The 26,714-nt window shown below is 38.5% G+C and overlaps 2 protein-coding genes across 2 annotated transcripts; both read right to left on the bottom strand.

Moving 5' to 3' along the window:
• LOC109230410 lies at window positions 2,546–4,688 on the bottom strand. The gene is made up of 3 exons (XM_019395921.1): window positions 4,504–4,688; window positions 3,867–4,069; window positions 2,546–2,896 (listed from the first exon to the last, which is right to left on the bottom strand). Exons 1-3 carry the CDS (start codon window positions 4,600–4,602, stop codon window positions 2,707–2,709), a joined length of 492 nt encoding a protein of 163 aa, XP_019251466.1. The 5' UTR covers window positions 4,603–4,688; the 3' UTR covers window positions 2,546–2,706.
• On the bottom strand, window positions 25,475–26,509 carry LOC109230409 (uncharacterized protein At1g76070). The gene has a single exon (XM_019395920.1). It carries the CDS (start codon window positions 26,430–26,432, stop codon window positions 25,683–25,685), a length of 750 nt encoding a protein of 249 aa, XP_019251465.1. The 5' UTR covers window positions 26,433–26,509; the 3' UTR covers window positions 25,475–25,682.

Raw genomic sequence — 26,714 nt, 5'->3', positions numbered from 1 at the left:
TTTCCTACGGATCCTCCGGGACCGTCAAATCACGGGTCCGGGTCCGTTTACCCAAAATGTTGACCGAAGTCAAATTTATTCATTTTAATATCAAAATTTAGCATTTTTCTCACAGAATTCATATTTAAGCTTTTCGGCTACGTGCCCGGACTGCGCACGCAAATCGAGGCAACCCTAAATAAGGTTTTCCAGGCCTCGGAAGTATAAAATGGGTAAGGAAATAGGTGATGACCCTTTGAGTCGTTACATGTTCGAGTGTGATTGGCTCTATAAAAAGTTTGCAATGAAATGCATACACATGTTACATGGGTCGTGAGTGGGAGCTTAGTTTCCTAAATTTTCGTGACATTGACGTCATATATTGCAAATCATGCATCCTATCTGAATGGTGGAAGCAAGCAGCTGAAGTAGAAATTCCACCAGAACAAAGTTCAATTATCATTTCCTATTCCAGAAAGAAATACTAAAATGTTATCTTCCTCAGTTTTTGAGCTTGGGTTGTCCTTCAACTAATTTACATCACTCATAAAGATCTATTCTTCCATTTTGTTTTGTTCTTAACTAAGTCTACATCACGCAGGTGTTAAAAGACTTTTTTCTCCATGTGAGATTAGGTGTATCTTATCCCTTGTTAAAATCTCAATTATCGTATTCTGAAACCTAAAGACCAGTGCATTTGGAGGTTTGCATAACATATGGCGAAGCTATCTCAGGCGATCTTCTCTCACTTTATCCTCTATGTGCTACCTGCACTGTAATTTTTTCCAATTTACCTTATAAAAAAGAATTGTCCAGCTTTATAGTATCATACATCTCTTTTAATCTGTTCTTCATTGACTTTTATCTTGTGAACTTTTGAGCCCTTGAGAGATGACACTTGCTTCCATATAATATTGTCAGTTAGGCAGTCATTCTATCCTTAAGTATGTTGTATTGCACGGAATGATTGTAGCATTTTTTTCATGTCAGCCATCCTAGTTATTGTATGGTTATTATCTGTCTGTCATACCTTTTTCCAGGGAGACCGAGACGTAGATATCAAATAGCACCTAGCTCCATCTTATCTCACTTCACCTTCATTCTATTTATGGTGCAACATCCCCACCTTTTATCTCCTCTCCTCTGGCCTCTGGCCCTGTAGAATTACTTTGCACCATTCTTTTTTGGTGCTTTCTGAGACTTTTACTTCAGCTGCTCGATTTGGATATTTACTTGATGCACATTTATGACCCCACTAGTGTGATTTTACTGGGTTGTTGTTGTTGTTGTTGTTGCACATTTATGCCTCTCTTGAGCCGAGGGTCTATCTTAAACAACCTCTCTACTCAAGGTAGGGGTAAGGTCTGCTTACACGCACCACCCTCCCCAGACCCCACTTGGGCGATTACACGTTGTTGTACTTGATGCGCACTTACCTTAAGGTCTGCTTACACGCACCACCCTCTCCAGACCCCACTTGTGCGATTACACGTTGTTGTACTTGATGCGCACTTACCTTATATGCTGAGTTTTTCTGCTGCTTAAGTTAAAAGGTGGTGGACTTCATTTGCTGGAAAATTAAACTATGTAAATAGAGTAGAAATGATCTTTTTCGGGTTATATGTGAGCTGTTGAATCCCCTTTTTGACATGTAGAAAAATTCAAGTATAGTAGTAAAGGCGTTTCGGAATTACTTTAGGTCATAGGTTTGAGTCCAACCGTGACATCCTAGAATTTTTTTGAATCCCCTCGTATAAATTTCTGGTTGCGCTGGATTTTGTTCACTGCTGGAATACTCATATTTACGTGTAGTCATGAAACTTTGATTATTCTGACGGAGCTTATTGTTATATGAATCATATATTTAGTGCATCATCCTGTATTTCCTTAAAACTAAGTATCCGGTGCTTAAGCGTGTGGCATTTGCAGCACTCATTCAATTCTTTGGAATTCATCTGAATACATCTTCTCTTGACAGAGTGTGATCTTAGTCATAACAGTATCTTTACGAGGGGCTAATAGATTGGTGGGTTTGCTGCATTGTCAGAGTGATTTCCTTATTTTGCTCTATATTCTTTCCGTTTAATGTTCAATTTCTTTATCTTAATATTCTTTCCTTTTAGGGTTCTATTTTTTTTAGCCCTTACAGCTTGTTCGGATGATTGTTACCTATTGTATTGTATTGTTATTTTAAATGCAATATTTGTTTTAATTGTTACTTAAATTTTATTTTATCGTATCGTTAAATCATTCGTACGTGAAGACGAAAAGTAACACCGATTTGGTGTGATTGCATCGTTACCTTATTTTTCTCTCATCTTCCCTTCCCTTATTAGTACTCCTATTAAATATGGAAAGTACTGTATACCAAATATCTTACCTCAAAGTATTTGTTTTCATCCTTGATGCTATGGCTCTCATACTTCTCCTCTTCCTTCAGCAAAGGTGCTAGGCAGTTTGATTTTCGACACCCAGAAGGTGTATTAGGAATCCCATTTTCCAGATAAAGATACATTGATTATCAATAATAGTCTTCAATACTAATTCTAACTACGATCCACAATCATAGGCTAAGCCAGAGAGTTCCACTCTACCAAAATATATTCCATTATCTGACAGCCCCAAGAAAGAAGACGAAACCAAAAAAAAAAAAAAAAGAACTAAGTAGAAAATCAAGAACTTGCAATCTTAAAAAAGGGTTTGCCGTGGGAAAAGTAGTTGATAATATTAGACTATGGGGCAAGTATGTATCATTGAAGCTGTGGTAAAATATGCAACAGAAAAGATGGCATGGACAAAACATAAAATTCCACCAATAGAGAAGAAGTGATGATGTGAAAACCCACAGGAAGCTCTTGACTTGTTGTTTGCCATTGTCCCAATTACGAGCAATCCCATTGCTATAGCCATTATGATCCTGAAACCCCAGAAAGCATATATTAGCAGCATGTAGGGACACTTTTTGACTCTTAACTCTTTTTGGCTCAATGGTAATTCTGTCCTTTTGATTACACGTAACATTTCACCTCAAATCATGGACAGTGTTCTAATTCGATCTACCACTTTACCCCATCCCAACAAGGAATTCCCTTTCCACTGTTCAAGATATTATACTGGAGTATTAATTATTCCAATAAAATAAATAAATAGATAATCAAATACATAAAAAGTATTTTAAAAAGATCCCGAGTACAAGATAATATTTTTTCCTTATCTTGGCGATTTAGGTCCATGGATGTTTCAATCACTCCATCCAAGCATAGAAATTGTTCCAACTATACAATTATCCAAAAACAATTCGCAGCGCTATGGTAGATAAAGGAGGTAAATTTTTTTTTTTTTTTTTTATCTAACAAGAAACTTTTGGAAGCATCGTTAAACTGGTTGTTTATAAACTTGAAACGTACAACCTTTCTTAGTGAATGTACATACATTATAAAACATGTTACACATTTCTAAGTTGAAACCTGCCTTCCCCCACCTAAGTAGTCCTTTCTTAGCCCCGGTTTGGCCATAAATTTTGGCTTCCTTTTTTATTTTAAAAAATTAAAAACATTATTTGTTTATGAAATATGATCATGTTTTGGTGAAAAAAAATTTATGTTTCTGAAAACTGGTGCAATTTTTAGCTGAATTTTTCTCACTCACAAAACTTTTACTTTTCTTCAAAGAAAATGCATGTCCAAACACAACTTTAATTTCCAAAACTTATTTTTTGAACACAAGTTAAAAAACTCTTTTTTTCAAATCTATGTCCAAATACTAGCTTAACGTTAGTTGTACACGTGAATTCATGTTAAATGTGGTAAGAAAAAAGAAAGATGACAAGATTAGTCTTAAAATGCATGCATTTCCAGGATTGATGAATGAAGGGGTTGAAGACATACCAAGTAAAAACAAGACAAGCCATTGATAGTTGGCTGCTTGGGGGAGCTTTCTTAATGTCATCAGTAGTGCAAACGCTGCAACCTCCAAGAAGATTGGCTAGAACATGTGCTATTGCAAGAAGACAAGCTGCAGCTACACCTAGTACAAAAGCATCATGACTTGGCTCTTTACACTCGAACAACCACAACTTCAGGTGCTTTTCCTGTTCCAATATCAACAAAACAGAGTAATGTTATTGGTGTTATTTCTCAAATAACTAGTTTTACTTATAGTGGCACTTACCTGTAGCTATCTTTTAGGTAAACTGATGGTATAAAAATTCTTTTATAATTAGAGGCGGATCCAGAATTTAAATTTTATGGGTTCAAATTTTAAGATATTTTAGTATTGAAGCCATTATATTTTTAAAACTATAAGTTCATATATACTTTTGTTGCAAGTTTAGTAGATTTTTACATATAAATTTATGTTCCGCATTGAAACTTGTGGGTTCAATTGAATCGTCATCAGCCTGTCTATAATATCAGTATATAGAAGTTAAACTCAAAACATAATCAGATACCATGCATCAAACACAAATTTGTCAATAGGGGTTTGATAATGTATTGCTTGCATTGCTGTTTGGAAGAGATATACCTGGTTTTGAGCTGCTTCTGCTTTGATTCCAAGAATCCCAGCTATGGCGTCTAAGGCTACAATCAGTAAGCATGCAAAAATACCAAACATCTTAGCCATTTTTTTTTTATCAACTTCAACGACCCTAAGGGAAGGAACAGAAAAATGTATGTTTACATGAGATATACCATAGTAGTATAAATAGCTAGTGAGATATAATGAAATAGGCTCTTAGTAATGGTATATACAAAAAATTAATAATACCACAGTATATCTGTAGCTTTTAAGAAAAGCTTCTTTTGTCCATACAATGCTAGCTTTGTTTGTGCTTTTTTGCCTGCTTTTTCCTTCTCTTGGGATTCCCTATATTGCATAGAAATAAAGTTGGGTATAAACCAGCTAAGGAGTAAAGAATAATATAATGTGGCTTAGGCATCTATCAATGGACGAAAGATAAAATCGGTGAGTTTCCATTCGCTTTTTTGACTTTGAATTTAAGGTACACACATAGAATTACTTTACCCTCCACACCTCAGAATTCGTAATTTATCTAATTGTTCGTATTACACTCACCCAAGTCCGAATCCTGCATAAATGTGGAATACTTTGTATATCGGATAGCCATTATTCGTACTCCTCACCCAATTCAACTCTTCCTCAAGATAAAACAATTTTCTGTGTATATATATCTATTTAGATACAGTATTCGATGCCATTTACTTCAAATTCAAAAAAGTATATCTTTCGTTATCTATTGGGATATACTTAGAGGAAATTTTGATTTAAGACAAACTCAAATCACGATTCATTCTATTCGTTATTTTGAGTTTATGAAAACATGTCATTTGAAATCTTAGAGATTTAAAATCTATAAATTCTAAATCTTCTAGTTTTAAATTATAAATTTCTCCTACTGATTAAACTCCAAGTAAATGATACTTGAAAGCCATTTTCTTTAAATACTAAATTTCTAGTAATATTTATAATTTCATCTAAATTTCTCAATTTCATGAGCTTATATTAATAAAATAGTACGATCACGATGCTATAGAAAAGGAAAGGATCGAAAGGGAGAAAAGAAGAAGTACAAGAATATTTTAAGTAGTTTGCACAAGCTAGCATCAGTGTTCCTAGCTTGAGCAAGAAGCAAGAATCTATAGGCTTTCATACAACTAAAAAGCCAGTTCCCCACAAGATTAGACAGTACGAGAAGCACTTTTTCTCGTTATATTGTATATATATATATATAATGACTATGGAAAGAAATTATTTTGTTTAAATATTGACATTTCTGATGTGCTTATGTTTCTTTATATGCTTATAACTTTTCTATTGAAAAATGAACCTAAATCTGTGTTGTTCACACTATCCGACAATATTGTTGGGTACGTATCTGATTCTTCAAAAGTAGTATATTTTTGGAGGATCCGATTGTGCAGTATTTTGGAGAGTCCGCAACATAGATCTAAACAATCGCAAAACCAACCACTGAAACTAAGAATAGTCAGCGTGTGTATAATGCATGTATACATATAATCGTGTATAATTAATATACACTGGTCAAAAAAATTAAATATTAAATCCAGTCGATTGTTTGTGTAAAGATCCAGATTGGAACCAAATTTTCAGAATGGCATGACATAGCCATTTTTACGGGTGGTTATTGAAAGATAGCCAGTGTTTGCAAAGTTATTGAAAAGTAGTCACTATTTAATGCGGACGATAAAATCTGGACAAAAGTACCCAATTGAAACACGGAAAGTTCCAGCATAATATGTTGGATTACTCCTGCGTATAAGCTTCCAACATATTATGTTGGAACTCTACGGCATTATAAATCTCACCGCATTATGAATCTCACCACATTATGCTGGAATCTCATATGTACAAATTTTGAACTCCAACATATTTATGCTACAAATTTTCCGGATTTTTAAGGGTATTTTTGTTCAAATTTAATTTTCACATGAAAAAGTTGCTAAGTTTTGATTGATTTTGAAACTATCACTAATTTCAATTAGTTGTAGTAAATCTAACTATTTTTTATTGTTCCCCAACCAAATTGGGCCGGATATAAGATTGGGCCTTACTTTTGCACGGGCTAGAATTTCGGTAATTGAATGGATCTTAAACCAGAGTACCATGTCCAAAAGACACAGCAGATTCTAGACAGAGTGCATAACAATCAACAAAGCTTAGAAGTATTTTGTATAGTGAGGGACATTATCTACTGATCATCAACAATCAATTCAATTGTCTCTAATTCATTTAAATTTCTTTAAGTATTCTTTATTGTTTGATTTTAATAATTTTCTTAGAATCTTATGATGTTCCGTTTCAAAAAGAATGAATTTGTTATTATTTGACAATTATTCAAAGACACCTATACCGCTACTATTTAGTCCGGTCCAAAAAAAACATTAGCAACCAACACCAGGCATCATATATTTAATTATTTCTTTAGTACTATCAAACATCCCAATAAAATATCAATCTGAATCACTAGACTGCAATGGTGTGACAAATAGGTTACGGAATCAACTATCAGTGTTGTTTGATCAAAAAATATAACCTTTCGGTTAAATTATTTAATTTTATGTAACGAGGAGTTAAACTTAATTAATGATAATATCTCTAGATTTAGAACTTGATAGCATGGATAACATAAAATAAAGTCGGTAGGAAACTAAGAGTAATGCACATTTAATATTCCAAAAGATGTGTGCAGTAATAGGGGAATATCAAGCAACAAATAGCAATAAATGGCATTTATGTAAATAAGGAGAATGATTCACCCAATAATGAATGAAGTGGATGATTCCTCCTTCTGACAATGATGAATGACGGATAAATCCTAGAATGTTTGAACTATTCTCGGATATGATGGAAAAGTATGGAATAATGTGAGTAAGAATCTTGATGAAAAGGTGAAGTTTGTATCTTTGCTAGAGAGAGAGAATCTTCTCCTCAAAAAGTATTCTTATCAAGTGAATATTACATATCCTACACTATTGTCTCTTTTTCTATTTATATGAGTCATATCTTTAACAAACACTAATAGTACAAGTGCAAAGAATATTCAATAGAATATTCTCTTTACTATCCTATTACAAAAACTAGCCGTTATTGTTCTGTTCTTGGTGCTCGACTTCGGTCGTTATTGACAGCCCGGCCACGAATCTCACTGCTTCCTGGTCGACCTCGACTGATCCTTCCTTAGTGCCGCTTTACACCAAATTTCCTTAGGGCAGATTTTAGCCTATACAGTTAGCCCATCCACTTATTGAGGCCGGCCCGGGACGACCTTAATGAGCGAACCCTATTTGTCGTGGTTATGAAGTTTGGACGAGCAAGTCGAGTAGTGGCGTTTCAAACGAGGTGACAGCGTAAACTTTCATGAGCCGCAACCATTGGGGTCACATCGATTCAGAGTGACATCATGACATCATCTGTCATTATTATGCATTTTCCCGATACCTTGCGTCGTTTCCCGTGCCTTTGCCATTTCGGTACCTGCGCTGGGTAATGACAGTTTGATTTCTCGATCCTGATGCTTGAACTCTTATAAATAGGGATATAAAACCATTCGTTTATTTTTTGCATTCTAAATATCGAATCTGTGTCTTCTTCTTCATTCTTCATATAGAGTTCTTGCCCTCTTTGCCTGACTATCATATATCTGCTTTCCCTGATTCTGGTGATACCAACTGCTCGTGACTCTTCTACACTTACAACATCCTCTCTAAAAAATTGTTAATGTATCTTCTAGTTGTGGAAGGGCAACCGATCCTGTTCCTTTGGCGATGTATGCCTCCCCATTACAATAGTGTTTCTGTTGCCATCAAAGACGAGAATTTTCCTATGGTGAAGGAGATAATCCCTCGTAGTGAAAAGGTTAGATCTAATTTTTCGAAGGTGCTTGAGGACGACCCCGAGATCTCGGAGTCACTGATGAAAGAGGCTGAACTTGCTGAGTTTAGGGCAAAGTTCAAAATTCCTGCAGCGCGATATGTGTATACGGTCAAAACCAAGGGAGCATGATTTTGAAGTCTTAAATCGGGCTATGGGTCAGAGTCCGGGAGGCTCAAAGTGGGGATCAGACCCGGCTAAGGAACACCCGCCTTGAGGAAGCTGATCGAGGTCCTGACACGACTGCATTGAGGGCGTCGCAATCTTGAAGTCAATCAAGAAAGAGCGGGAATTTCTCAAGGACACGTGGACCTGGGCATTAATTATAGGATAAGGGTTGTACGAAATGGTACAGGTCCCTACTAGACCGTTATACACCTGTACCAATAGAATTCTTTACTTTTATGAGCAATGTACTATTTTGGGGTTTTCCCCTCCTATATAAAGGGGACCCCAATCATATTGTAAAGGGATCAGATCATTCACTGCAATAGAATATTCTTATTCTTCTCTTGTTTAACGTGCTCAGCTATTACTTTTCAGCTTTATTGCCTTTACTTTATTGTTCATACTTTATTGCTCTTAGTTGACCTCGAGGTACCTGGATAGTCGAGCTCGAGGCCCCCTACAGTTCCAACAGCATCAATTTGGTTCTTTTATTTCTTCTTACTTAAGCTCAATATTACTCATATAATCACTAGCATTAGAATATCTCACGTATCTTTAAAACCACAAATCATCTTTAATTGTTACTTACATTTTTCGAGGTAAACAATGTGGTACAAATACATCGCCTTGGGAATTGCGCTTTCTACGTGTACCCTTTCTACGTCGGCTAATCCTTCCCTATTCTCCCATTGGCGGAGGAATTCTACAGATATTATAGCGTTTTCCCGGTCCAACTTTCTCCATACATCTATAAGCTTATCCACATGCTTACGAAATATGCGGAATTAGCCAGGGTCGGGGTCGCACTTTGTCATTTGATGCATCTCTTAGCCCCTAGTTTCCATAGGTGGACGGTGTTGCACTTTCGCCACCGAGAGAGCAAGTGTTTAGTGGTGAAGATGGAGGATAAGGCAAATCGTCAGTTTTGGCTCAACTACTTCTTTGTTAAAATCGAGGACATGGTGGCCAACGCGAGCGGCTTCCTTGAGGCTTGGAATTATGCCCGTAAGTATCTCTCTCTCTCTCTTTTTCTCTTTTTTTTATATCAAGCGTTTGCTTTGCCAATTTCAGCTGTGTTTTGACATTTCGTTCCTTCTTCGTGCAACAAAGACTGAGCCCCTTCCTTTGGTCTGGAATATTCATGACTGGGTTAGCCAGGTTCTGGCTCACACGGTGGGGATTCGCGAGTGGCCGGCCTTTCTCAAGAAATTTGGGTTGGCGTCTTTCGCAGCCGGTGAGTTCGTCTGCTTTTACTTAAAAACTGTTTTGACTTTGTGACTGTTTGCTTGTTATAGCATTGTGTAGAAAGTGAATTTTTTAACCTTCCTTTTTCAGCTCGACCTTTGAGAAAACCGAGGGCTCCTCCTCCTGCATTTCGTAAGAGGAAAGCTAGTTCTTCGAAGTATGCTCCTGTTGCGATCGCGGTCAGGCCTGCCCGGTTGTCTGCTTCCATTCCGCCTTCTGCTGCGACTAGGTCGGTTCGGTCGTCGACTGCATCAGCAACAGAACTCCTGACTTCCCCCCCGCATCATTTAATAGGTTAAGAAGGGGAGTCATCGCCAAGCGAGGAGAGTTTGATTTCATGCAAAAGGAGATTAGTGGACATCGGTGATGGGACCATCCAAACCGTGGATTCAATAATGAGTGATCCCGAGGCGGCGACCGTCGTGCTTTAAGATGACGTTGATTTTCCGTTTGAGGTCCCGCCATCAACGGAGGCCGTAAAAGGCGTACCCCTTCACAATGCCGAGGCTGGAACTAGGGGGCCATATATGGAAGTTCCGGGTGCTGTGCAACGGGATGAGCTATCGTCCTCGCAGCCGGTTGATGTTCCTTCTTCTTCTGCCGATGGGAGAGATAAGGGTGTTGTCGAGGACGGCTATGAAACGGGCTCCGATCTTGATGCCGACGAGGTGCGGATGATGAGCGAAGGGTTTACCCAAGTTGAAGTGAGGTTGGAAGGGTCCACGCGGACCATAGTGATCCCCATAGATCGGGACTTACTGGTGAACATGGAGAGTGTGGTCCCATCCTTAGGTCCCCTTTGCTCCAACATGGAGGGTAGAACTCTCGAGGAACTGGACGATGCTACCCTACCAAGGAGTATAGTCGGCCTCACCCTTAGGGTAAGCTTTTCGAACTTTCTTTCAAATTTCGTGCATTGTAATTCATTCATACTTGTTGTTTGCCCTTGTTTTTTTTTAGACTGTGATTTTGGAAATCGAGAGTGCCCGCCGAGAGGATAGGCGCAAGGCCATTTACCAGAAGATGGAGCGGAAGTATCGTGACTACCGCAATAAGCACCGCGAGATCTGCAGGCGGTTTGGTGAGAGTGGCAACTTCCAAGCTCTCCGAGATGAGCTGAAAGAGAAAGATGATGAGTTTGTGAGAGTCATCGAAAAATGCAACATCCTCGAGGGGCCGTTGAGGGATAAAGAAGAAGAGCTCGAGGTGAGCAAGGGGGTCGAGGCCCAATGTGCCAATCTTCACGCCCAAGTGGTCTCGTTGCGGGCCGAGCTAGAAGAGTGTCTAATCAAGGCAGACGCTATGAGTGGCGAGGTTGCCGAGAAGGCAGCGGACTTAGAGAAGGCGAGATCGGCTCAGTTGGGGTCTTCGGGGAAAGCGGAGGCTTTGGAGGTTGTAATATGCATTCTTCGTTGAGAGTGGGAGTGTGCTCTGGAGACGGCCAGGCTCAGTGAGGAGCGACTCGATGAGGCTCAACCGTCTTCTTCTCGCACTTCTGCTTTTCCTGATATTCCACAGGATCTGCATGAGAAGTGGATCCATGTCGAGGCCCAACAAGATATATTTAGAGAGCTGATAGGGGCGGGGACAGTTTCGGAGGCCGACTTCGAGGATGCTCGTGTTAAGGAACGTACATCTCGGATTGCTTGTGGCTATAACCTGTATTTAGTTATGGCTGAGAGACGATTAGGTGTTAATTCGAATGAGGTCGAATGTAACCCGTGTTAAGTTATGGCCGAGGGCCGAACAGGTGTTAATTCGAATGAGGTTGGATATAACCTGTATTTAGTTATAGCCGAGGGCCTAATAGGTGTTACTTCGAACGAGGTCGAATATAACCTATATTTAGTTATGGCCGAGGGGCGACTAGGTGTTAATTCGAACAAGTTCGAATGTAACCCCTGTTAAGTTACGGCCGAGGGACAAACATGTGTTAATTTGAACGAGGTCGAATATAACATGTGTTAAGTTATGGCCGAGGGCCAGCCAGGTGTTAATTTAAACGAGGTCGAATATAACCTGTGTTAAGTTATGGCCGAGGGCCAGCCAGGTGTTAATTTGAACGAGGTCGAATATAACCTGTGTTAAGTTATGGCCGAGGGTCGAATGGGTGTTAATTCAAACAATGTCGAATGTAACACGATTAAGTTATGGCCGAGGGCCGAACAGGTGTTAATTCGAACGTGGTTGATCTCGTCCAAGTCACACCTCTATTCGAGGTTATGAAACGGTCGATGCAATAGTAATACCCAACAGAGTCCGAGTCGAATTCCACAAGGAGCTATGAGATTGGGATTTAGGAGTATATATTACGGTATATGAGTTTGAACTATCTTTGATTACATTTTCACAAATTTGGTTGTTTCTGTATCTAAATTAAACTAGGATTGCAAATAAGTAATTGAAACTAAGAAATGGTGTTTTTGTTGTTGTTTTCAAACGATGTAAAAGGCCTAGGACTATGACCTTAATCTAGGTGTTTGCATAATGGGTTATAAATTTTAAAGCTTGTTTTGTTGGCCGGGGTGTATTATAGCTATCAACACTCAATAACCCACTCAATACCTCTCGGTAAGAGAGTGATTTTGCCCAATTTGGCTTTCTCAAGTCCAAATGGGTATTGAACAAAATAGTTGATAAAATGCTCAAGTCGGGTTTTACTATCTCTAGGTTCAATCCTTTAATTGGGATTATCAATGTATTGACTTCATCCCAAATTCTTGTTAGCCAAGTTTTCCTAGACTAATAGCCTGTTTGGCCAAGCTTCTCAAGAGTCCAAAAGTGCTTTTTTCCCAAAAGTACTTTTTTCCCCTAACTTGAGGCGTTTGGCCAAGCTTTTTTGTGGGAAAAAAGTGCTTTTGGAAAGAAGCAGAAGCAGTTTCTGAGAAGCAGAAAAAAGTAGCTTCTTCCCAAAAGCAGAAGCAGAAGCAGTTTTGACTTTTCTTCTTACCTAAAATACCCTTAACAAAATATAGCAGATACCAAAGTAACTGTTAAACCTAATACTTAGGATATTTGTATAAGTATTTCTTCTTATTTTTAGGATAGCTTTTTAATATATAGTGACTTTAGGGGTGAATGATTTTATATTTGTTGAATGAATTTTAATATATTTAACTTATATTACAAATATTAAGTACTTCTTAATTTTATTTTCATATTTTACGTAAATAAAATAAAAAGATTTAATTATTGCCTGTAATAACAAATTTTTGAGATTATTTATTTACTTATAATATTAATTATTAAGTAAATCTATTCATGTCCTTATTCGTAATTTGATACTTAAAAGCACTTTCTGAAAAGCTTGGCCAAACACAAATTATTGCTCAAAAGTGCTTTTCAGAGTGATTAGCCAAACACAAACTGCTTCTCTTCAAAAGTACTTTTTTCAAAAGCACTTTTAAAAAAAGCACTTCTCAAAAGAAGCTGATTTCTCCAGTGTGGCCAAACAGGCTATAAGTCTTTCTCAAGTAGAGGCCAAGTCAAATATGCATGAACTAATGTTTGCAACCATTAATTCTACCATAAAAAGCAAGAACAAGGCTAAATAATCAACACCCAACCATAGACAAGCCATAAATTAAACACCCATTAGGTTTACACACTAGGGTTGGGTCATAACCCTAGATAAAAATCTAGCTACTCATAGTGGGTAATGAAGAAAACAAGGTAGAAGAGATAATAAAACTCATATTCAAATATTAAGAGACAAAAATCCAATGTTAATCACTAAAGTAAGCTAAAGTTGCCTAAAGCAGTAAGAAAAAATGGCTACGACAGGTCCAACATTCAAAACTTGACCTAATTTCGTGAAAGCAGTCTATTTATACAAAGCTTGAAATTTTGGATAAAATTGCCCTTTCGGAGGTTCTGCGGCCGCAGAATTCCATGTGCGGTCCACACTTCGCTTGGGTCTTGATAGGAGCTGGATCTGTAGCCGCACAATTTTGGAATGCGGCCGCATGTCTATAGTTCTACTGTCCGCACAAATCTAAGTGCGGCTGCGTAGGGTCCTTCTGCGGACTGCACTATTCTGAGTGCGGTCGCATGGCTGATTTCTACGGCTGCACAATAAATGTGCGGTCCGCATATCCTTTAGGCCTGAAATGAGACTTCTCTGAACTTGAGCTCTAGCATAGCTTCTGTGGCCGCACGATAATTATGCGGTCCACACTTTGCACTAAGGCTCTGTTAGATTTCCTTTGCATTCTGCGGCCGCAGATGGAATTCTACGGTCCGCACTTGAGCTTCCGTGCCTGGTTTTTGTCCTTGTTCAAAATTACTCCTTCTTGAGTTGGATTCATCTTTGTGGCTCATTTCCAATAGTCCTACAATTAAGCATATTTCATCAGTTTTCGGGAATACAATTAAACACTTTGGACTAAAACGAAAGTAAAAAGACGCTAATAAGTAGTCAAAATCCCACTTATCAAAGGTCGAATGTAACCTATGTTAAGTTATGGACGAGGGCCGAACAGGTGTTAATTCGAACGAGGTCGAATATAACTCGTGTTAAGTTATGGCCGAGGGCCGAATGGGTGTTAATTCGAACGAGATCGAATGTAACCCGTATTAAGTTAAGGCCGAGGGCCGAACGGGTGTTAATTCGAACAAGGTCAAATATAACTTGTGTTTAGTTATGGCCGAGGGCCGAATGGGTGTTAATTCGAACGAGGTCGAATATAACTCGTCTTAAGTTATGGTTGAGGGCCAAACAGGTGTTAATTCGAACGAGGTCGAATATAACCTGTGTTAAGTTATGGCCGAGGGCCGAATGGGTGTTAATTCGAACGAGGTCGAATGTAACCCGTATTAAGATATGGCGGGGGGATACTAGGTGTTGAGGCAACGTTGCTTTGGCTGTGTGTTTGGCGAAAATATGGGCGAACTTCATGCATTTGTTCTTTGTTCATACACTTGGGGAAATATACATATTTTCCAGGCCGGCATTCCAGTCCCAGTCTATCTAGTCCCTTCATTGGTTGACCTGGAGAAGTATATCGAGAGGTTGAGAAATGAACTTAGCCGTCCTGTGCCTCCGTCTATTCGCACTTCAACTTGAAGTGTCTCCCTCGTCGCCTCATTAAAAACCTCCTTGCGAAAACACAATTGGGACAAAACTCAAGTGAGGGAAAAAAGAATAAGACTTGGAGGACGTTTTCTCTTAAAAGTTAAAGTACTTGAGGTGGGTGACATTCCAGTTGTTTGGTAGTAGTTTTCCTTCCATTGTTTCTAGTTAGAATGACCCTTTGTTTGCTGTTGCCGTGATTTTATACGGGCCGTCCCAATTTGTTCCCAGTTTGACTTCGCATGGGTCTTTTGCTTGCTTGTGTTTTAGCTTTGAGTACGTAGTCCCCGACTTTGAGTGGTATGACCTTGGCCTTTATGTTGTAATAACGTTCTGCCTATTGTTTTTGGGCAATCATCCTTATGTAGGCCATATCTATTTGTTCTTCAGCTTCGTCAAGCTCTTGCCTTCTGCTTTTGTCATTCCTCGGCCGACTGGGCTCTCTGACTTCGACCGGTATTACAGCATCAGTCCCATAGACCAATGAGTAGGGTGTCTCTCCAGTACTCGCCTTTGGTGTTGTTTGGTAGGCCCAAAGTACTTCTGGTAGTAACTCTGGTCATAGTCCCTTGGCGTCTTCGAGCTTTTTCTTCATGATATTCAGTATTGATTTTTTGGAGGACTACGCTTGTCCGTTTCCCGCAGGGCGATACGGTGTTGAGAGTATTCTTTTGATGTGCCACTTCTCAAAAAATTCGGCGACCTTTTTTCCTGTAAATTGGGGTCCGTTGTCGCAACTGATCTCTTTTTAGGGAGGTCAAAATGGCATACGATGTTTTTTCATATAAAGGCGATCACTTCCTGTTCGCGTATTTGGGCGAATGCTCCTACTTCTACCCATTTAGAAAAATAGTCAGTTAAAACCAAAAGAAATCGTACATTACCTCGCCCCGTGGGGAGGGGGCCAACAATGTCCATTCCCCGCTTGATGAATGGGCAAGGGGAAGTGACTGAGTGGAGGTGATCGCCCGCTTGGTGGATCGTTGGGGCGTACTTTTGGCATTGCTCGCATTTTTTCACGAAATTTGCAGCCTCTTTTTTCATGGTGGGCCAGTAGTAACCTGCCCGTATGAGGCATCAGACCAGATCTCGATTGCCGGAATGAGCTCTGCAATGGCCTTCATGAACTTCTTCAAGGATGCGCCGCGTCAGATTTGGGCCTAAGCATTTCGCCAGGGGGTCGCCATACGTCCTCTTATATAGGTCGTTATGAATGATGTTGTACCTGGCTGCTTGTATTCAAAGTTTCTTGGCTTCTTTTTTATCATCTGGAGTACGCCATCCTGCGAATATGTGACAATACGGTTGCGCTAGTACCAAGTTAGGTTTATGGTTCTTACCTCGATTTGATCTATTGATGAGTGGAGGAGGCCGTCTGCCTCGGTGCTCTATGCTCGGGGGATCTGGTGAGATGATATTCATCAAACTCGAGCAGCAGCTTACATATCTCGGCCTGGTACTTTTATAACCTTTGCTTTTTGATCTAGAAAGTCCCAGTGACTTGGTTGACAACAAGTTGAGAATCGCAGCGTAGTCTTACTCGTCTCGCCCCGTACTTGAGTGATAGTCTTGACCCTGCAATTACGGCCTCATACTCGATCTCATTGTTAGTCTTGTCCGAACACCTTCTGGACTGGTGTATCACTTCGCTTGTTGGGACTTCGAGTGCGAGTCCCAGTCTGGACCCCGACGCATTAGAAGCATCGTCGGTGTACAAAATCCATAGGTCTTGTGTTCGGGGAGAAGCGTGGGCGGCTTCTTTTTCGACTTCGGGCATTATTTTTGAGCTGAAGTCGGCAACGAAGTCAGCAAGGACTTGCGACTTTATCACCGTCCGCGATTGATATGTGATGTCATGCTCGCTTAATTTTATGGCCCGTTTGGCTAACCTGCCTGATTGCCCGGGTTTATGCAAAATACTTCTTAATGGAAAAGTCCTGACTACCGAGAAGGGGTGGCACTGGAAGTAGGGTCTAAGCTTTCGTGAAGCTATGACCAAGGCCAGGGCTAATTTTTCGAGGTGGGGGTACCTCGTCTCAGTGTCGACTAGTGTTTTGCTAATGTAATAGATGGGAGATTGCGTACCTTTATTTTCTCGGACCAGAACTGCACTCACAGCTACTTCGGATACAGCAAGGTAGATGAGGAGGCGCTCCCCAGGTTTTGGTTTTGAAAGCAATAGTGGCGATGAAAAGTAAGCCTTTAACTCCTTCAGGGCTTAATCGCACTCAGAGGTCGTTATCCTTTTTTAGTACGCCGAAGAATTTGTGGCACCTATCGGATGATCGCGAGATGAACCTTGAAAGGGCAGCGATACGGCTAGTCAACTTTTGAACTTGTTTTTTCGTAGTTAAGTGCTCTAGTGTCCCTTCGATGGCTTTGATTTGGTAGGGGTTGATCTCGATACCTCATTGTGACACTAAGAAACCCAAGAATTTTCTTGAAGCCACACCGAATGCACATTTTTCAGGGTTTAGTTTCATTCCGTATTGCCTGAGTGTGTAGAAGTTTCTCTCAGGTGGTCGATATGATCTTCTTTCCTTTTGGACTTGACTAGCATGTCGTCTATATAGACTTCCATCGTCTTGCCGAGTTGGTCCTTGAATATTTTTGTTACCAACCTTTGGTACGTTGCCTGTGCATTTTTAAGTCCGAAAGACATGACGCTGTAGCAGTACATTCCTTGATGGGTGATGAAAGTGGTTTTTTCCTGATCCTCCTCTTCCATGAGGATCTGATTGTAGCCTGAGTAGACGTCCAAAAAACTCAGCAGTTCGTGCTCGGCCATTGCGCTGATGAGTTGGTCGATATGAGGTAATGGGAATGAATCTTTGGGGAATGCTTTATTTAAATCTGTAAAGTCTATGCACATTCTCCACGTCCCATTTTTTTTCACCATGACCACATTGGCGACCCATTGGGGGTATTTTGACTCCTTGACAGAGCCATCTTCCAATAATTTTTCGATCTCCTCGCGTACTACATCGTTTATCGCGGAGTTGAACTTACACCTAACCTGCCTCACCGGGGGGTGGAATGGGTCGACGTTCAATATGTGTGTAGAGATTTCCTTCGGGATACCTGGCGTATCATGGCAAAAACGGGGTCGAGGTCCGATTTTGTGTCTTTTACTGTATCAGGATCTCTGATGACGTCTTCTCTCTCATTACAGATCGACCTTAGCCCTGTCAATTGCTATGCCCCTTTTGTTATGCCCTTCATTTGTTGAGTGACCATGCAATCCAGGGCGGTGCAGTAGCATTCGCGAGATGTGTGTTGTTCTCCTCGTATGCTGAATATTCCCCATGGAGTTGGAAATTTAATGACGTGGTAAAAGCTGGAGGGGAAGGCTCGCATGGCGTGTATCCATGGTCGCCATATTATGGCGTTATATGTCGTGTCCTGGTCCATGATATGGAATGTGGTTTCCAGAGTGACGCTGCCAGCCAGGACGGGGAGTGTGATTTCTCCAGATGTTCGTTCAACTGCATTGTTAATACTTGTTAGTGTGATGCAACGTGGCACTATCTTCTCCTCGAGTTTCATTTGTGCAAGTACCCGAGGGTGGATAATGCACGCGCCACACCCGTCGTCTACCATAATGCATCTTATGTCTGTATCTAAAATTCATAAAGTGATAACAGGGGCATCATTATGAGGGAAACTAAACCGTGGGTATCTGACTTAACGAAGATGATACTTTCTTCGAGTTTGCCATACCGCTCGTGAGTGATCGACCGCTTGAGCTTATGGGTTGTGGTGAACTTTACGTTTTTTATATAAGCATCGTCGCCGCCTCCGATGATCATTTAGATGGTTCGGGTTGGTGAGGGAGGTTTTGGCGGTCCCTAATACTGTTCGTGTCCTCTAGCAAAGTTGGTCCTTCCTGGTGGCTCAGCAATTCTTTGAGGTATCCTTGTCGAACCATGTTTACGACCTCTTGTCTTAGGGCGATGCAGTCCTCAGTTTCTTGCCCTCGTTCTTGGTGAAACTCGCAAAAGGCATCTGACTTTCTGGTGGTTGGATCTGACCTCATCTTTTGTGGCCAATTTACCTTTGGTCCGAGCTTCTCCAATGCGTAGACTATTTCTGAATGTGACACACAAAAATTGTGAGCGGATAACAAAGGGGGCATACCTCCCTCGTTCTGGTGAGTCCCTGTCCTTGGTCTGGGTGGGCCCTTTTCATGGCGGGAAGGGGGTGCAATGACGCTTTTGACATATAATAGATGACATTCTCGGTTGGGTCGTCGAGCTACGAGATCCCTTCTGGTATCATTTCTTCGATCTTTCCTGGAATCGGCTTGTACTGAAGTCAATCGATGAGTTGGCCCATTGAGGTCATCCTCGTCTGCTCTAACACCGGCGCTCTAGGCGTTGTGTATTTCATCCCAAGTAGTTGGGGGTACTTCATAAGCTAGCTTAACAACTTTCTTGTCGCCTTTGAACCATTTCTGTTTAGCCCATTCTGGAAAGCTGCGACGGCCATTCCTTCTGATATGTTTGGTAAGGTCATTCTTGCTCGGTTGAATCGGGCGAGGAAGTCTCTCAACCCTTCTCCCGGTAATTGTTTGATAGCGAATATATCATTCACTCTCGCCTCTGCATTTTTGGCCCCCACGTGGGCCGTTACGAACTTATCGGCTATCTTTTTGAATGTTTCAATGGAATGCGCGGGCAGCTGAAAATACCATGTTAATGCTCCTCCAATGAGGGTCTCGTCGCATTTTTTCAACAAAATGTAGTATACTTGTTCCTTGGCGAGGTCGTTGCCTTTCACAGCGATGACATAGTGAGTTACATGGTCCTCGGGATCGATCGTATCATCATATATTTTCAGGTAAGGCGGTATTTTGAAGGTCTTTGGTATGGCATGTGGGGCAGCTTCATCACTGTATTGTTGCTCGACGAACCGACCAGCATCTCTCTTTGGTAAGAGCTTCGGGGCACCTGGTATCTTGTCGACCCTTTCTTGGTTTTCTCTCATTTGGTCCTGAAGTGCTTTGTTCTCGTTCTCCATTTCTTCCATTTTCCTCAAAATGGCTGTGAGGTGTCGTCACCTGCACTATTAACTAGGGGTGTACATGGACCGGGTTAGTTCGGTTTTTATCAAAACCAAACCAAACCAATTATATCGGTTTGGATTGGTTCGGTTTTGTCGGGTTTTTCGGGTTTTCGGATTTTTTTGTTACATGAATATTATTTCAATCTTACGTTATTAAAATTATAGATAAAGCTTTGATAAGTGAATATATGTTTAGTAAATATGGAAAAAATTAACAAACATATGATCTATTAAAATATTCTAATGGGAGAAATTTTTTAGTAACACATGATAGTTATTTTCTTAGCCGTCTAACAATAATTTTTCGTTAATTTACGCTTTCAAGGTTAATACATGAGAGGATCCCAAATATTTCTACATTTTCTAAATAAAAATCACTACAAAGTCTTAAAAATATAAATAAAATTTATATATTTATATGTCGGTTTGGTTCCGGTTTTTTTACTGAATACCAAACCAAGTCAAACCGAACCTAGTCGGATTTTTTAATCGGTTTGGTTTGGTTTTTCGGTTTGGTGCGGTTTTCCGGTTCGGTTTGAACACCCTTAGTACCCGCATTGGAGCCCGACTATATTCGTATTCGCGCCGCGTAGGGCCCCATTCCGGGAGAACGCTCCCTACCAAAAAAATTTCCATACCCATAGCTCAAACCAGAAACCTCTAATTAAAGAAGGAGCAGTCTCATCCACTGCACACACTTCACTGGTTAGTTGCCATTACCTAATATGCATAAGGAGTTCTGCAGCTATTATTGTTATTGACTTTTACAACATTATCTGTTGATTTTTATAATATATTTATTAGTGCCAATTTCATTCTATGAACTTACAAAAAGGCACACAATTCATACGATATATATCAATCTTGGACTGTCAAAGGATTCCGCTGTCTGCAACTTTTAGTACTTTGTAAAGTCGTTTTTGTCTTATGTCCTTGCAGGAAATAAATCACGAGTATATATTTTTATGTTACCACGACCAAAAACGGATCCAGAATTTTAAATTTATGTATTCCTACATTGACTTTAAATTTGTATGTTATGATAACCAGATTAAAGAACTGATTTCCCAACTAAATATTCTTATACATTATGTGATTTTTTTGATACAAATACGGGGTCTAGCCAAAATCTACTAGATTCCCGAAAACCCATACTTATACCTTTAGATCCGTCCCTGACTATAAGTTTTTATTCACATGTATTTCTGTGTAAATATCACTATAATGAATGATAAAAGTAAAATATTTCATATAAAAAAAAGAGTGAATTTGGATATATATATATATATATATATATATANCCATTAATTTCAACAAGTCTAGAATAATGTTCTCCAAGAATACATCCTCCAGAACCAAGGATTACATCAGTCAATGTCTTTCAATGAAAACATCGAATGAAATAGGAAAATACCTAGGATTCCCAATCTTGAGCTCAAACCCAACCAAAAAAGACTTCCAACCTATCATTGATAGCCTTAATAGCAAACTGCAGGGATGGAAAGTAAACCTTCTAACCATAGCAGGTCGAACCACCTTAATAAAATCCACTCTTGCAGCAATCCCTAATCATATCATGCAAATATATAGTCTCCCAAAATCTACACTGAAAACTATTGATACAATTCAAAGAAATTTCCTATGGGGAAGCACATCTGAAAAAAGAAAATGTCACCTCATTAATTGGAACACAGTAACTAGGGACAAAAAAGAAGGAGGTTTGGGGTTATATAAAGCAAAATGGAAAAACCAATCATTCAATGCAACCCTGGCATGGAGATTTACAAGAGAAAAGCAATCTCTTTGGGTTCAAGTCCTTCAAAACAGATACAACATCAATAAGAATCCCTCCAGATGGAAGGATCTGGAGAAAAAAAGAGGAACTCATATCTGGAAAAACATCTGTATTGGAGGAGAAGTCTGCGAAAAGGGCATACACTGGGAAGTAGGGAATGGGGAATCCATTAACCTCTGGCATGACGCCTGGATCATAGACTCAGGACCCCTTCGTTCCCTCATTCAAGGACCTCTGCCCCGCAACGAATCCAATCTAACCCTAAGTTCTATCCTAGTGGAGGGATCCTTCAATATTAACTCTCTATCCTTTGAACTCCCTGAAACCATCCGCAAAAATTTTTTTAGCACTTATATTAAACAAAGTGAGCCGGCAGTTGATAAATTTGCTTGGGCAGAAGGTCCTAATGGCTCCTTCTCGACAAAGACTGCCTATAACATTATCAAAGCACAATCACAAGAAGTAGGTAACTGGACTGACTTTTCATGGTTATGGAAGCTTGACACTTTAAACAAAATAAAATCCTTCTTATGGACAGTTGTCCACAATAGGTTACCCACCTCTAAAATGTTACATAATAGGAAAATCATTACCTCTAGCATTTGTAACATCTGCCAAAACGAAGAAGAAGACATGGAGCATATGTTCTTTAACTGCAGGCACTCAAAACCTATTTGGGACCAATTGGGAACTTTTTACAAATACCCGAATCAACCTCACAATGAGCTAACAATACATAACTGGTTAAAACCTCTTTGCCACAATAAATCACCATTTAACAGACTCTTATCTAAGGGAGATATTCTACCCTTTACCCTTTGGCATATATGGACCCACAGAAACAACTTCATATTTAACAACAAAAAATCTCCACTCTCCTTAAAAAACATCATTAAGAGCGCAACGGAATTTAAGTTGTTAACAGAATCTTTCCAAAGTCCAAACCCCAAGATGACAATATACATAAAATGGAAGCCACCTGATCGGGGAATTTATTAATTAAACATAGATGGATCTAGCTTAGGCAACCCTGGGAGGGGTGGCATTGGAGGAGTTATCAGAGACTGGGACAGTAATTGGATTATAGGCTTTACCATGTCTATTCATCACGCTACGAACATTTTCACGGAAGGCCTATCTCTTATACAGGGTTTAAAGATAACAATACAACAAAACATTAGACGTCTAGTGGTTGAAACAGATTGCAATCTCTTAATTAACATGCTTACTAATGAAAATGGTCCGTACCAAAATTTGATTACTGATTGCAGATGGATGCTAACTAGAGCGGGCGAGCCTCAAGTCACTCACGTCTTTAGAGAAGCGAATGGTGTGGCTGATATTATGGCAAAACATGGAAGTAACTCGAATTTTTTTGGGAATCCTATGTTGTACTTCTCCCCGCCCCCTTTTGTTACTTCTACTTTTGAACTGGACAAGCTAGGAACTTTGTGTCCTAGAAAAGTCCCAATTTGTAATAACTCTTAAACGGGGCGGAATAAATATCTTCATTACCAAAAAAAAAGATTATACTTAGTTCATTCTAGTCTCGATAGTACATATTATTGTGTGAAAATCTTAAATCTTGGTCAAAGGTTGATTTGTAAAATCTTCGATCAGTTTACGGAATCACAATTTCTGCTCGAAAGCAGTTAAGGAATAATCAGATAATAAGGGAAACACTCTTATTGAGTTGCCCAAAATTGGAAAAGATTTGCCAAATTTGATTTAATAATAAATAGTAGTACATTTCAACAAATTTGAATCATTAATGGAAAATCTGACTTTTTGTCTGATTGACCTAAGGCAATTTTGAATCCCTTTGCGACTATCGAATTATTTTTTATATCAAGAGAATTTAATAATTTATAATTTAATCTATTCTTAATAATATATAGTATATTTTTTAGATGAAAAGAATTCAACAGTACTTAATTCCAACTTGCATTAGAAAAAAAAAAGGGCTTGAATTAATCTAAATAGCTGTCCATCCAACTACTTAAAATAAAAAATAGCCAGCATATGTACAATCTAGAGCACGTTTGGATTGACTTGTTTTAAGTGCTTTTAAGCTAAAATAGCTTTTAAGCCATTTTATAGTGTTCGGATAAAGTAAAAAAGTGCTTTTAATCACTTGTTTTTAAGCTAAAATGACAAAAACAAGCCGAAAGCAAAAAGTTAGAATTCCTAACTTATGGCTTAAAAGCTATTTTAACTTAAAAGTCACTTAAAACAAGCCCATCCAAACGGACTCCTATATTAATATGTATATAACCGTATATAATCGATGTATAATCTATGAATACCGTGGCCGGCTATAAATGGTCAATAAAACTATGGGAAATGAGTTGAAGCGGGTCAATAGGAGATCGAATAAAAAACTCTGTACTAATAGTTTCGAGATCACCTTTCTTTGCATCCCCAAAGTTTTCCCATAAAATTGGGATTAGATTCTATATTCTTCTTCTTCCATTCCAAACATCGATAAATGCACAAGAAAAAGAAAGAGTTGCCACTTTGCCAGCTCTTACCTTCAGAGGCGGAGCCACAATATCGGTTACAAGTTCAGTCGAACTCAATAACTTTGATTCAAATTATGTATTTGTCTTAAAATTTTAATTTATTAAACATAGACTAATTATTAATTTAGAACCCGATAATTTAAAAAGATTAGAATCCCGAACCCATAAGCTTAAAATTCTGGATACGCCTCTACTTACATTCAACTATACTCCATCTCCTAGGTTAATGCCAGTGTTAAAAATACAGAGATAAGTGTTGCATCCAACTAAACATAAAAAATCAATTATTTAATTAAAATACAAGGCAACAATTAAATTGTACTAGTAAGTTAGTAACTACTTCCACGTTACATTAACTAAGGTTCCAATAATTTATATGCATCCCTTTCTTGTATATTACTCTCATAATTTATATACAAGTTTGTTTTATAGTTTTTTTTTTTTTGGTTTTCCACCCGTGTTCGGTACCCGCTAGGGGTGTACAAGGACCAGGTTGGTTTGATTTTTATCAAAACCAAACCAAACCAATTATATCGGTTTGGATTGGTTCGGTTTTGGCGGGTTTTTCGGGTTTTCGAGTTTTTTTATTACATGAATATTATTTCAATCTTACATTATTAAAATTATAGATAAAGCNCATATAAAAAAAAGAGTGAATTTGGATATATATATATATATATATATATATATATATATATATATATATATATATATATATATATATATAGTTCAAATATCTTCTTCATTGCTGAAACCAAGTATCTGCTCTACATTAAAGAACAAGGAGATATATTTGAAATTTATGGTCAAAATTCAATTATTGCTGCTTATTCGGCCCTTGGACAGAGACCGCGTAATTGCGGTTGCCACCAACCAATTCTGTAGATAGATGTGAAAATCCATATATTTTGCGTGTCTTATTTAAACAGCTTATTCTTCTTTTATCCTTTTTTGTATACTTTCCTTGGACGAATCGTAGACGACTTTTTGTTCCAATTTTGATTCAATAACATGGCCCCAAGCATTAACGAGGCAAAATTTTCACTAAGAAAATTCATCATCTATTATTTATATAGGCAAAATTTCCTATATAAAGAGTTAACTTTATACATACATTGTTATTATTTGAAAGATTCAAATGAACCCCTTCTATCCCTAACCACAAGGATCATAGAATCATCGTATGAATATATACAAGAGTTCAAGAAAATACACATATAATATTAAATGTAGGATTTTATTTACAATTTGTTGCTCGAATTCTTTAAAAATATCATATATCAGATAGTAAAATCGAAATCTTTAAAAAATTCGAGCAACATAGTTTACATTACAACCACATATGTGAACTAATAGTAAACTGAAATGAATCAAGAACAACAAATTAAAGAAAGAAAATTATACAAAACGTATATAGTATGTAACCTTATTTTTTCATCAATTGGAGAGGATTTGGTTTGGTCATGGTTCTCCTTTTCCATAAATTAATTTCTTTCTTTGGCTCCAATGGAAAATTTGGTCTATCTCTACTACTACCTACTAATATTGGAGCTGAAAATGGAATAATTACCTCTTCTTCTTCTTCATCTTCATCTTCATCACAATAGTCTGATCTATCATCATCTGAATAACATTTCCTATGATCTTCTGGTGTAATTTGCACATTTTTCCAATCAAAATTTGACAAACTACTTTCACGACCACTAGCAAATTTTTTCATTTGACTCAAATTACAAGGTACTCTATTTTGAATATCACTAGAAATATTATTATCAGCTGAAGTACAAGCATCAGATTTTCTCCCTCCTCTTTGAAATATATTCCGAAAATTGGATCTTGATTTCTTCTTATTACTCTCAGCTAAAGAAGAAACTGAATTTTTCTCCACTGGCTTTGGTGTTTTAATCATTTTCTTCTTCCTTTGTTTGATTTGACCAATGCATGAAACTTTTGGTGAAGTTGGTTCTTGAGTTGTTTCATTATTTGACTTTCTTGATCTAGCTTCTACTGGAATTAAAATAGGACCAGAAAATCCTTTGTGATTATGATGAAGATGTGATAATCTCTTTTCTCTGCCTGGACTAAATGGATGATTTTGGAATATAACAGCAGCTGCTGCTGCTTTTGGCAATAATTTCAAGATCATATTTTTCTTTGACTTGTTTGGTTTCTCCATCCAAATTTTAGCTCTCTTCTTCTTCTGTTGGTGTTGATAAAGTGTCTCTTTTTGGTTTAAATGATTAAATTTGTCACCTTTAGGGTATATTTATACGTGGGTTTTTGGGGGTAGGGTGGGTGGGTGGCAAGAAAGGAGGTAGATAATGGTAAGGATTGGATTATTGACTATGTCATGACTCATGACTGGTGAAAAGACTCAGAATCTGAGTAAAAAATAGATAAAGTCGACTGGGCAAAACAACTGGCCAAATCTGAGTAATTAAATAAGGATGTTAGTTTT

This window comes from Nicotiana attenuata, chromosome 7 (assembly GCF_001879085.1).
Source record: "Nicotiana attenuata strain UT chromosome 7, NIATTr2, whole genome shotgun sequence".
Lineage (NCBI taxonomy): Eukaryota > Viridiplantae > Streptophyta > Magnoliopsida > Solanales > Solanaceae > Nicotiana > Nicotiana attenuata.
This window is presented reverse-complemented; position numbering and strand designations above follow the sequence as displayed.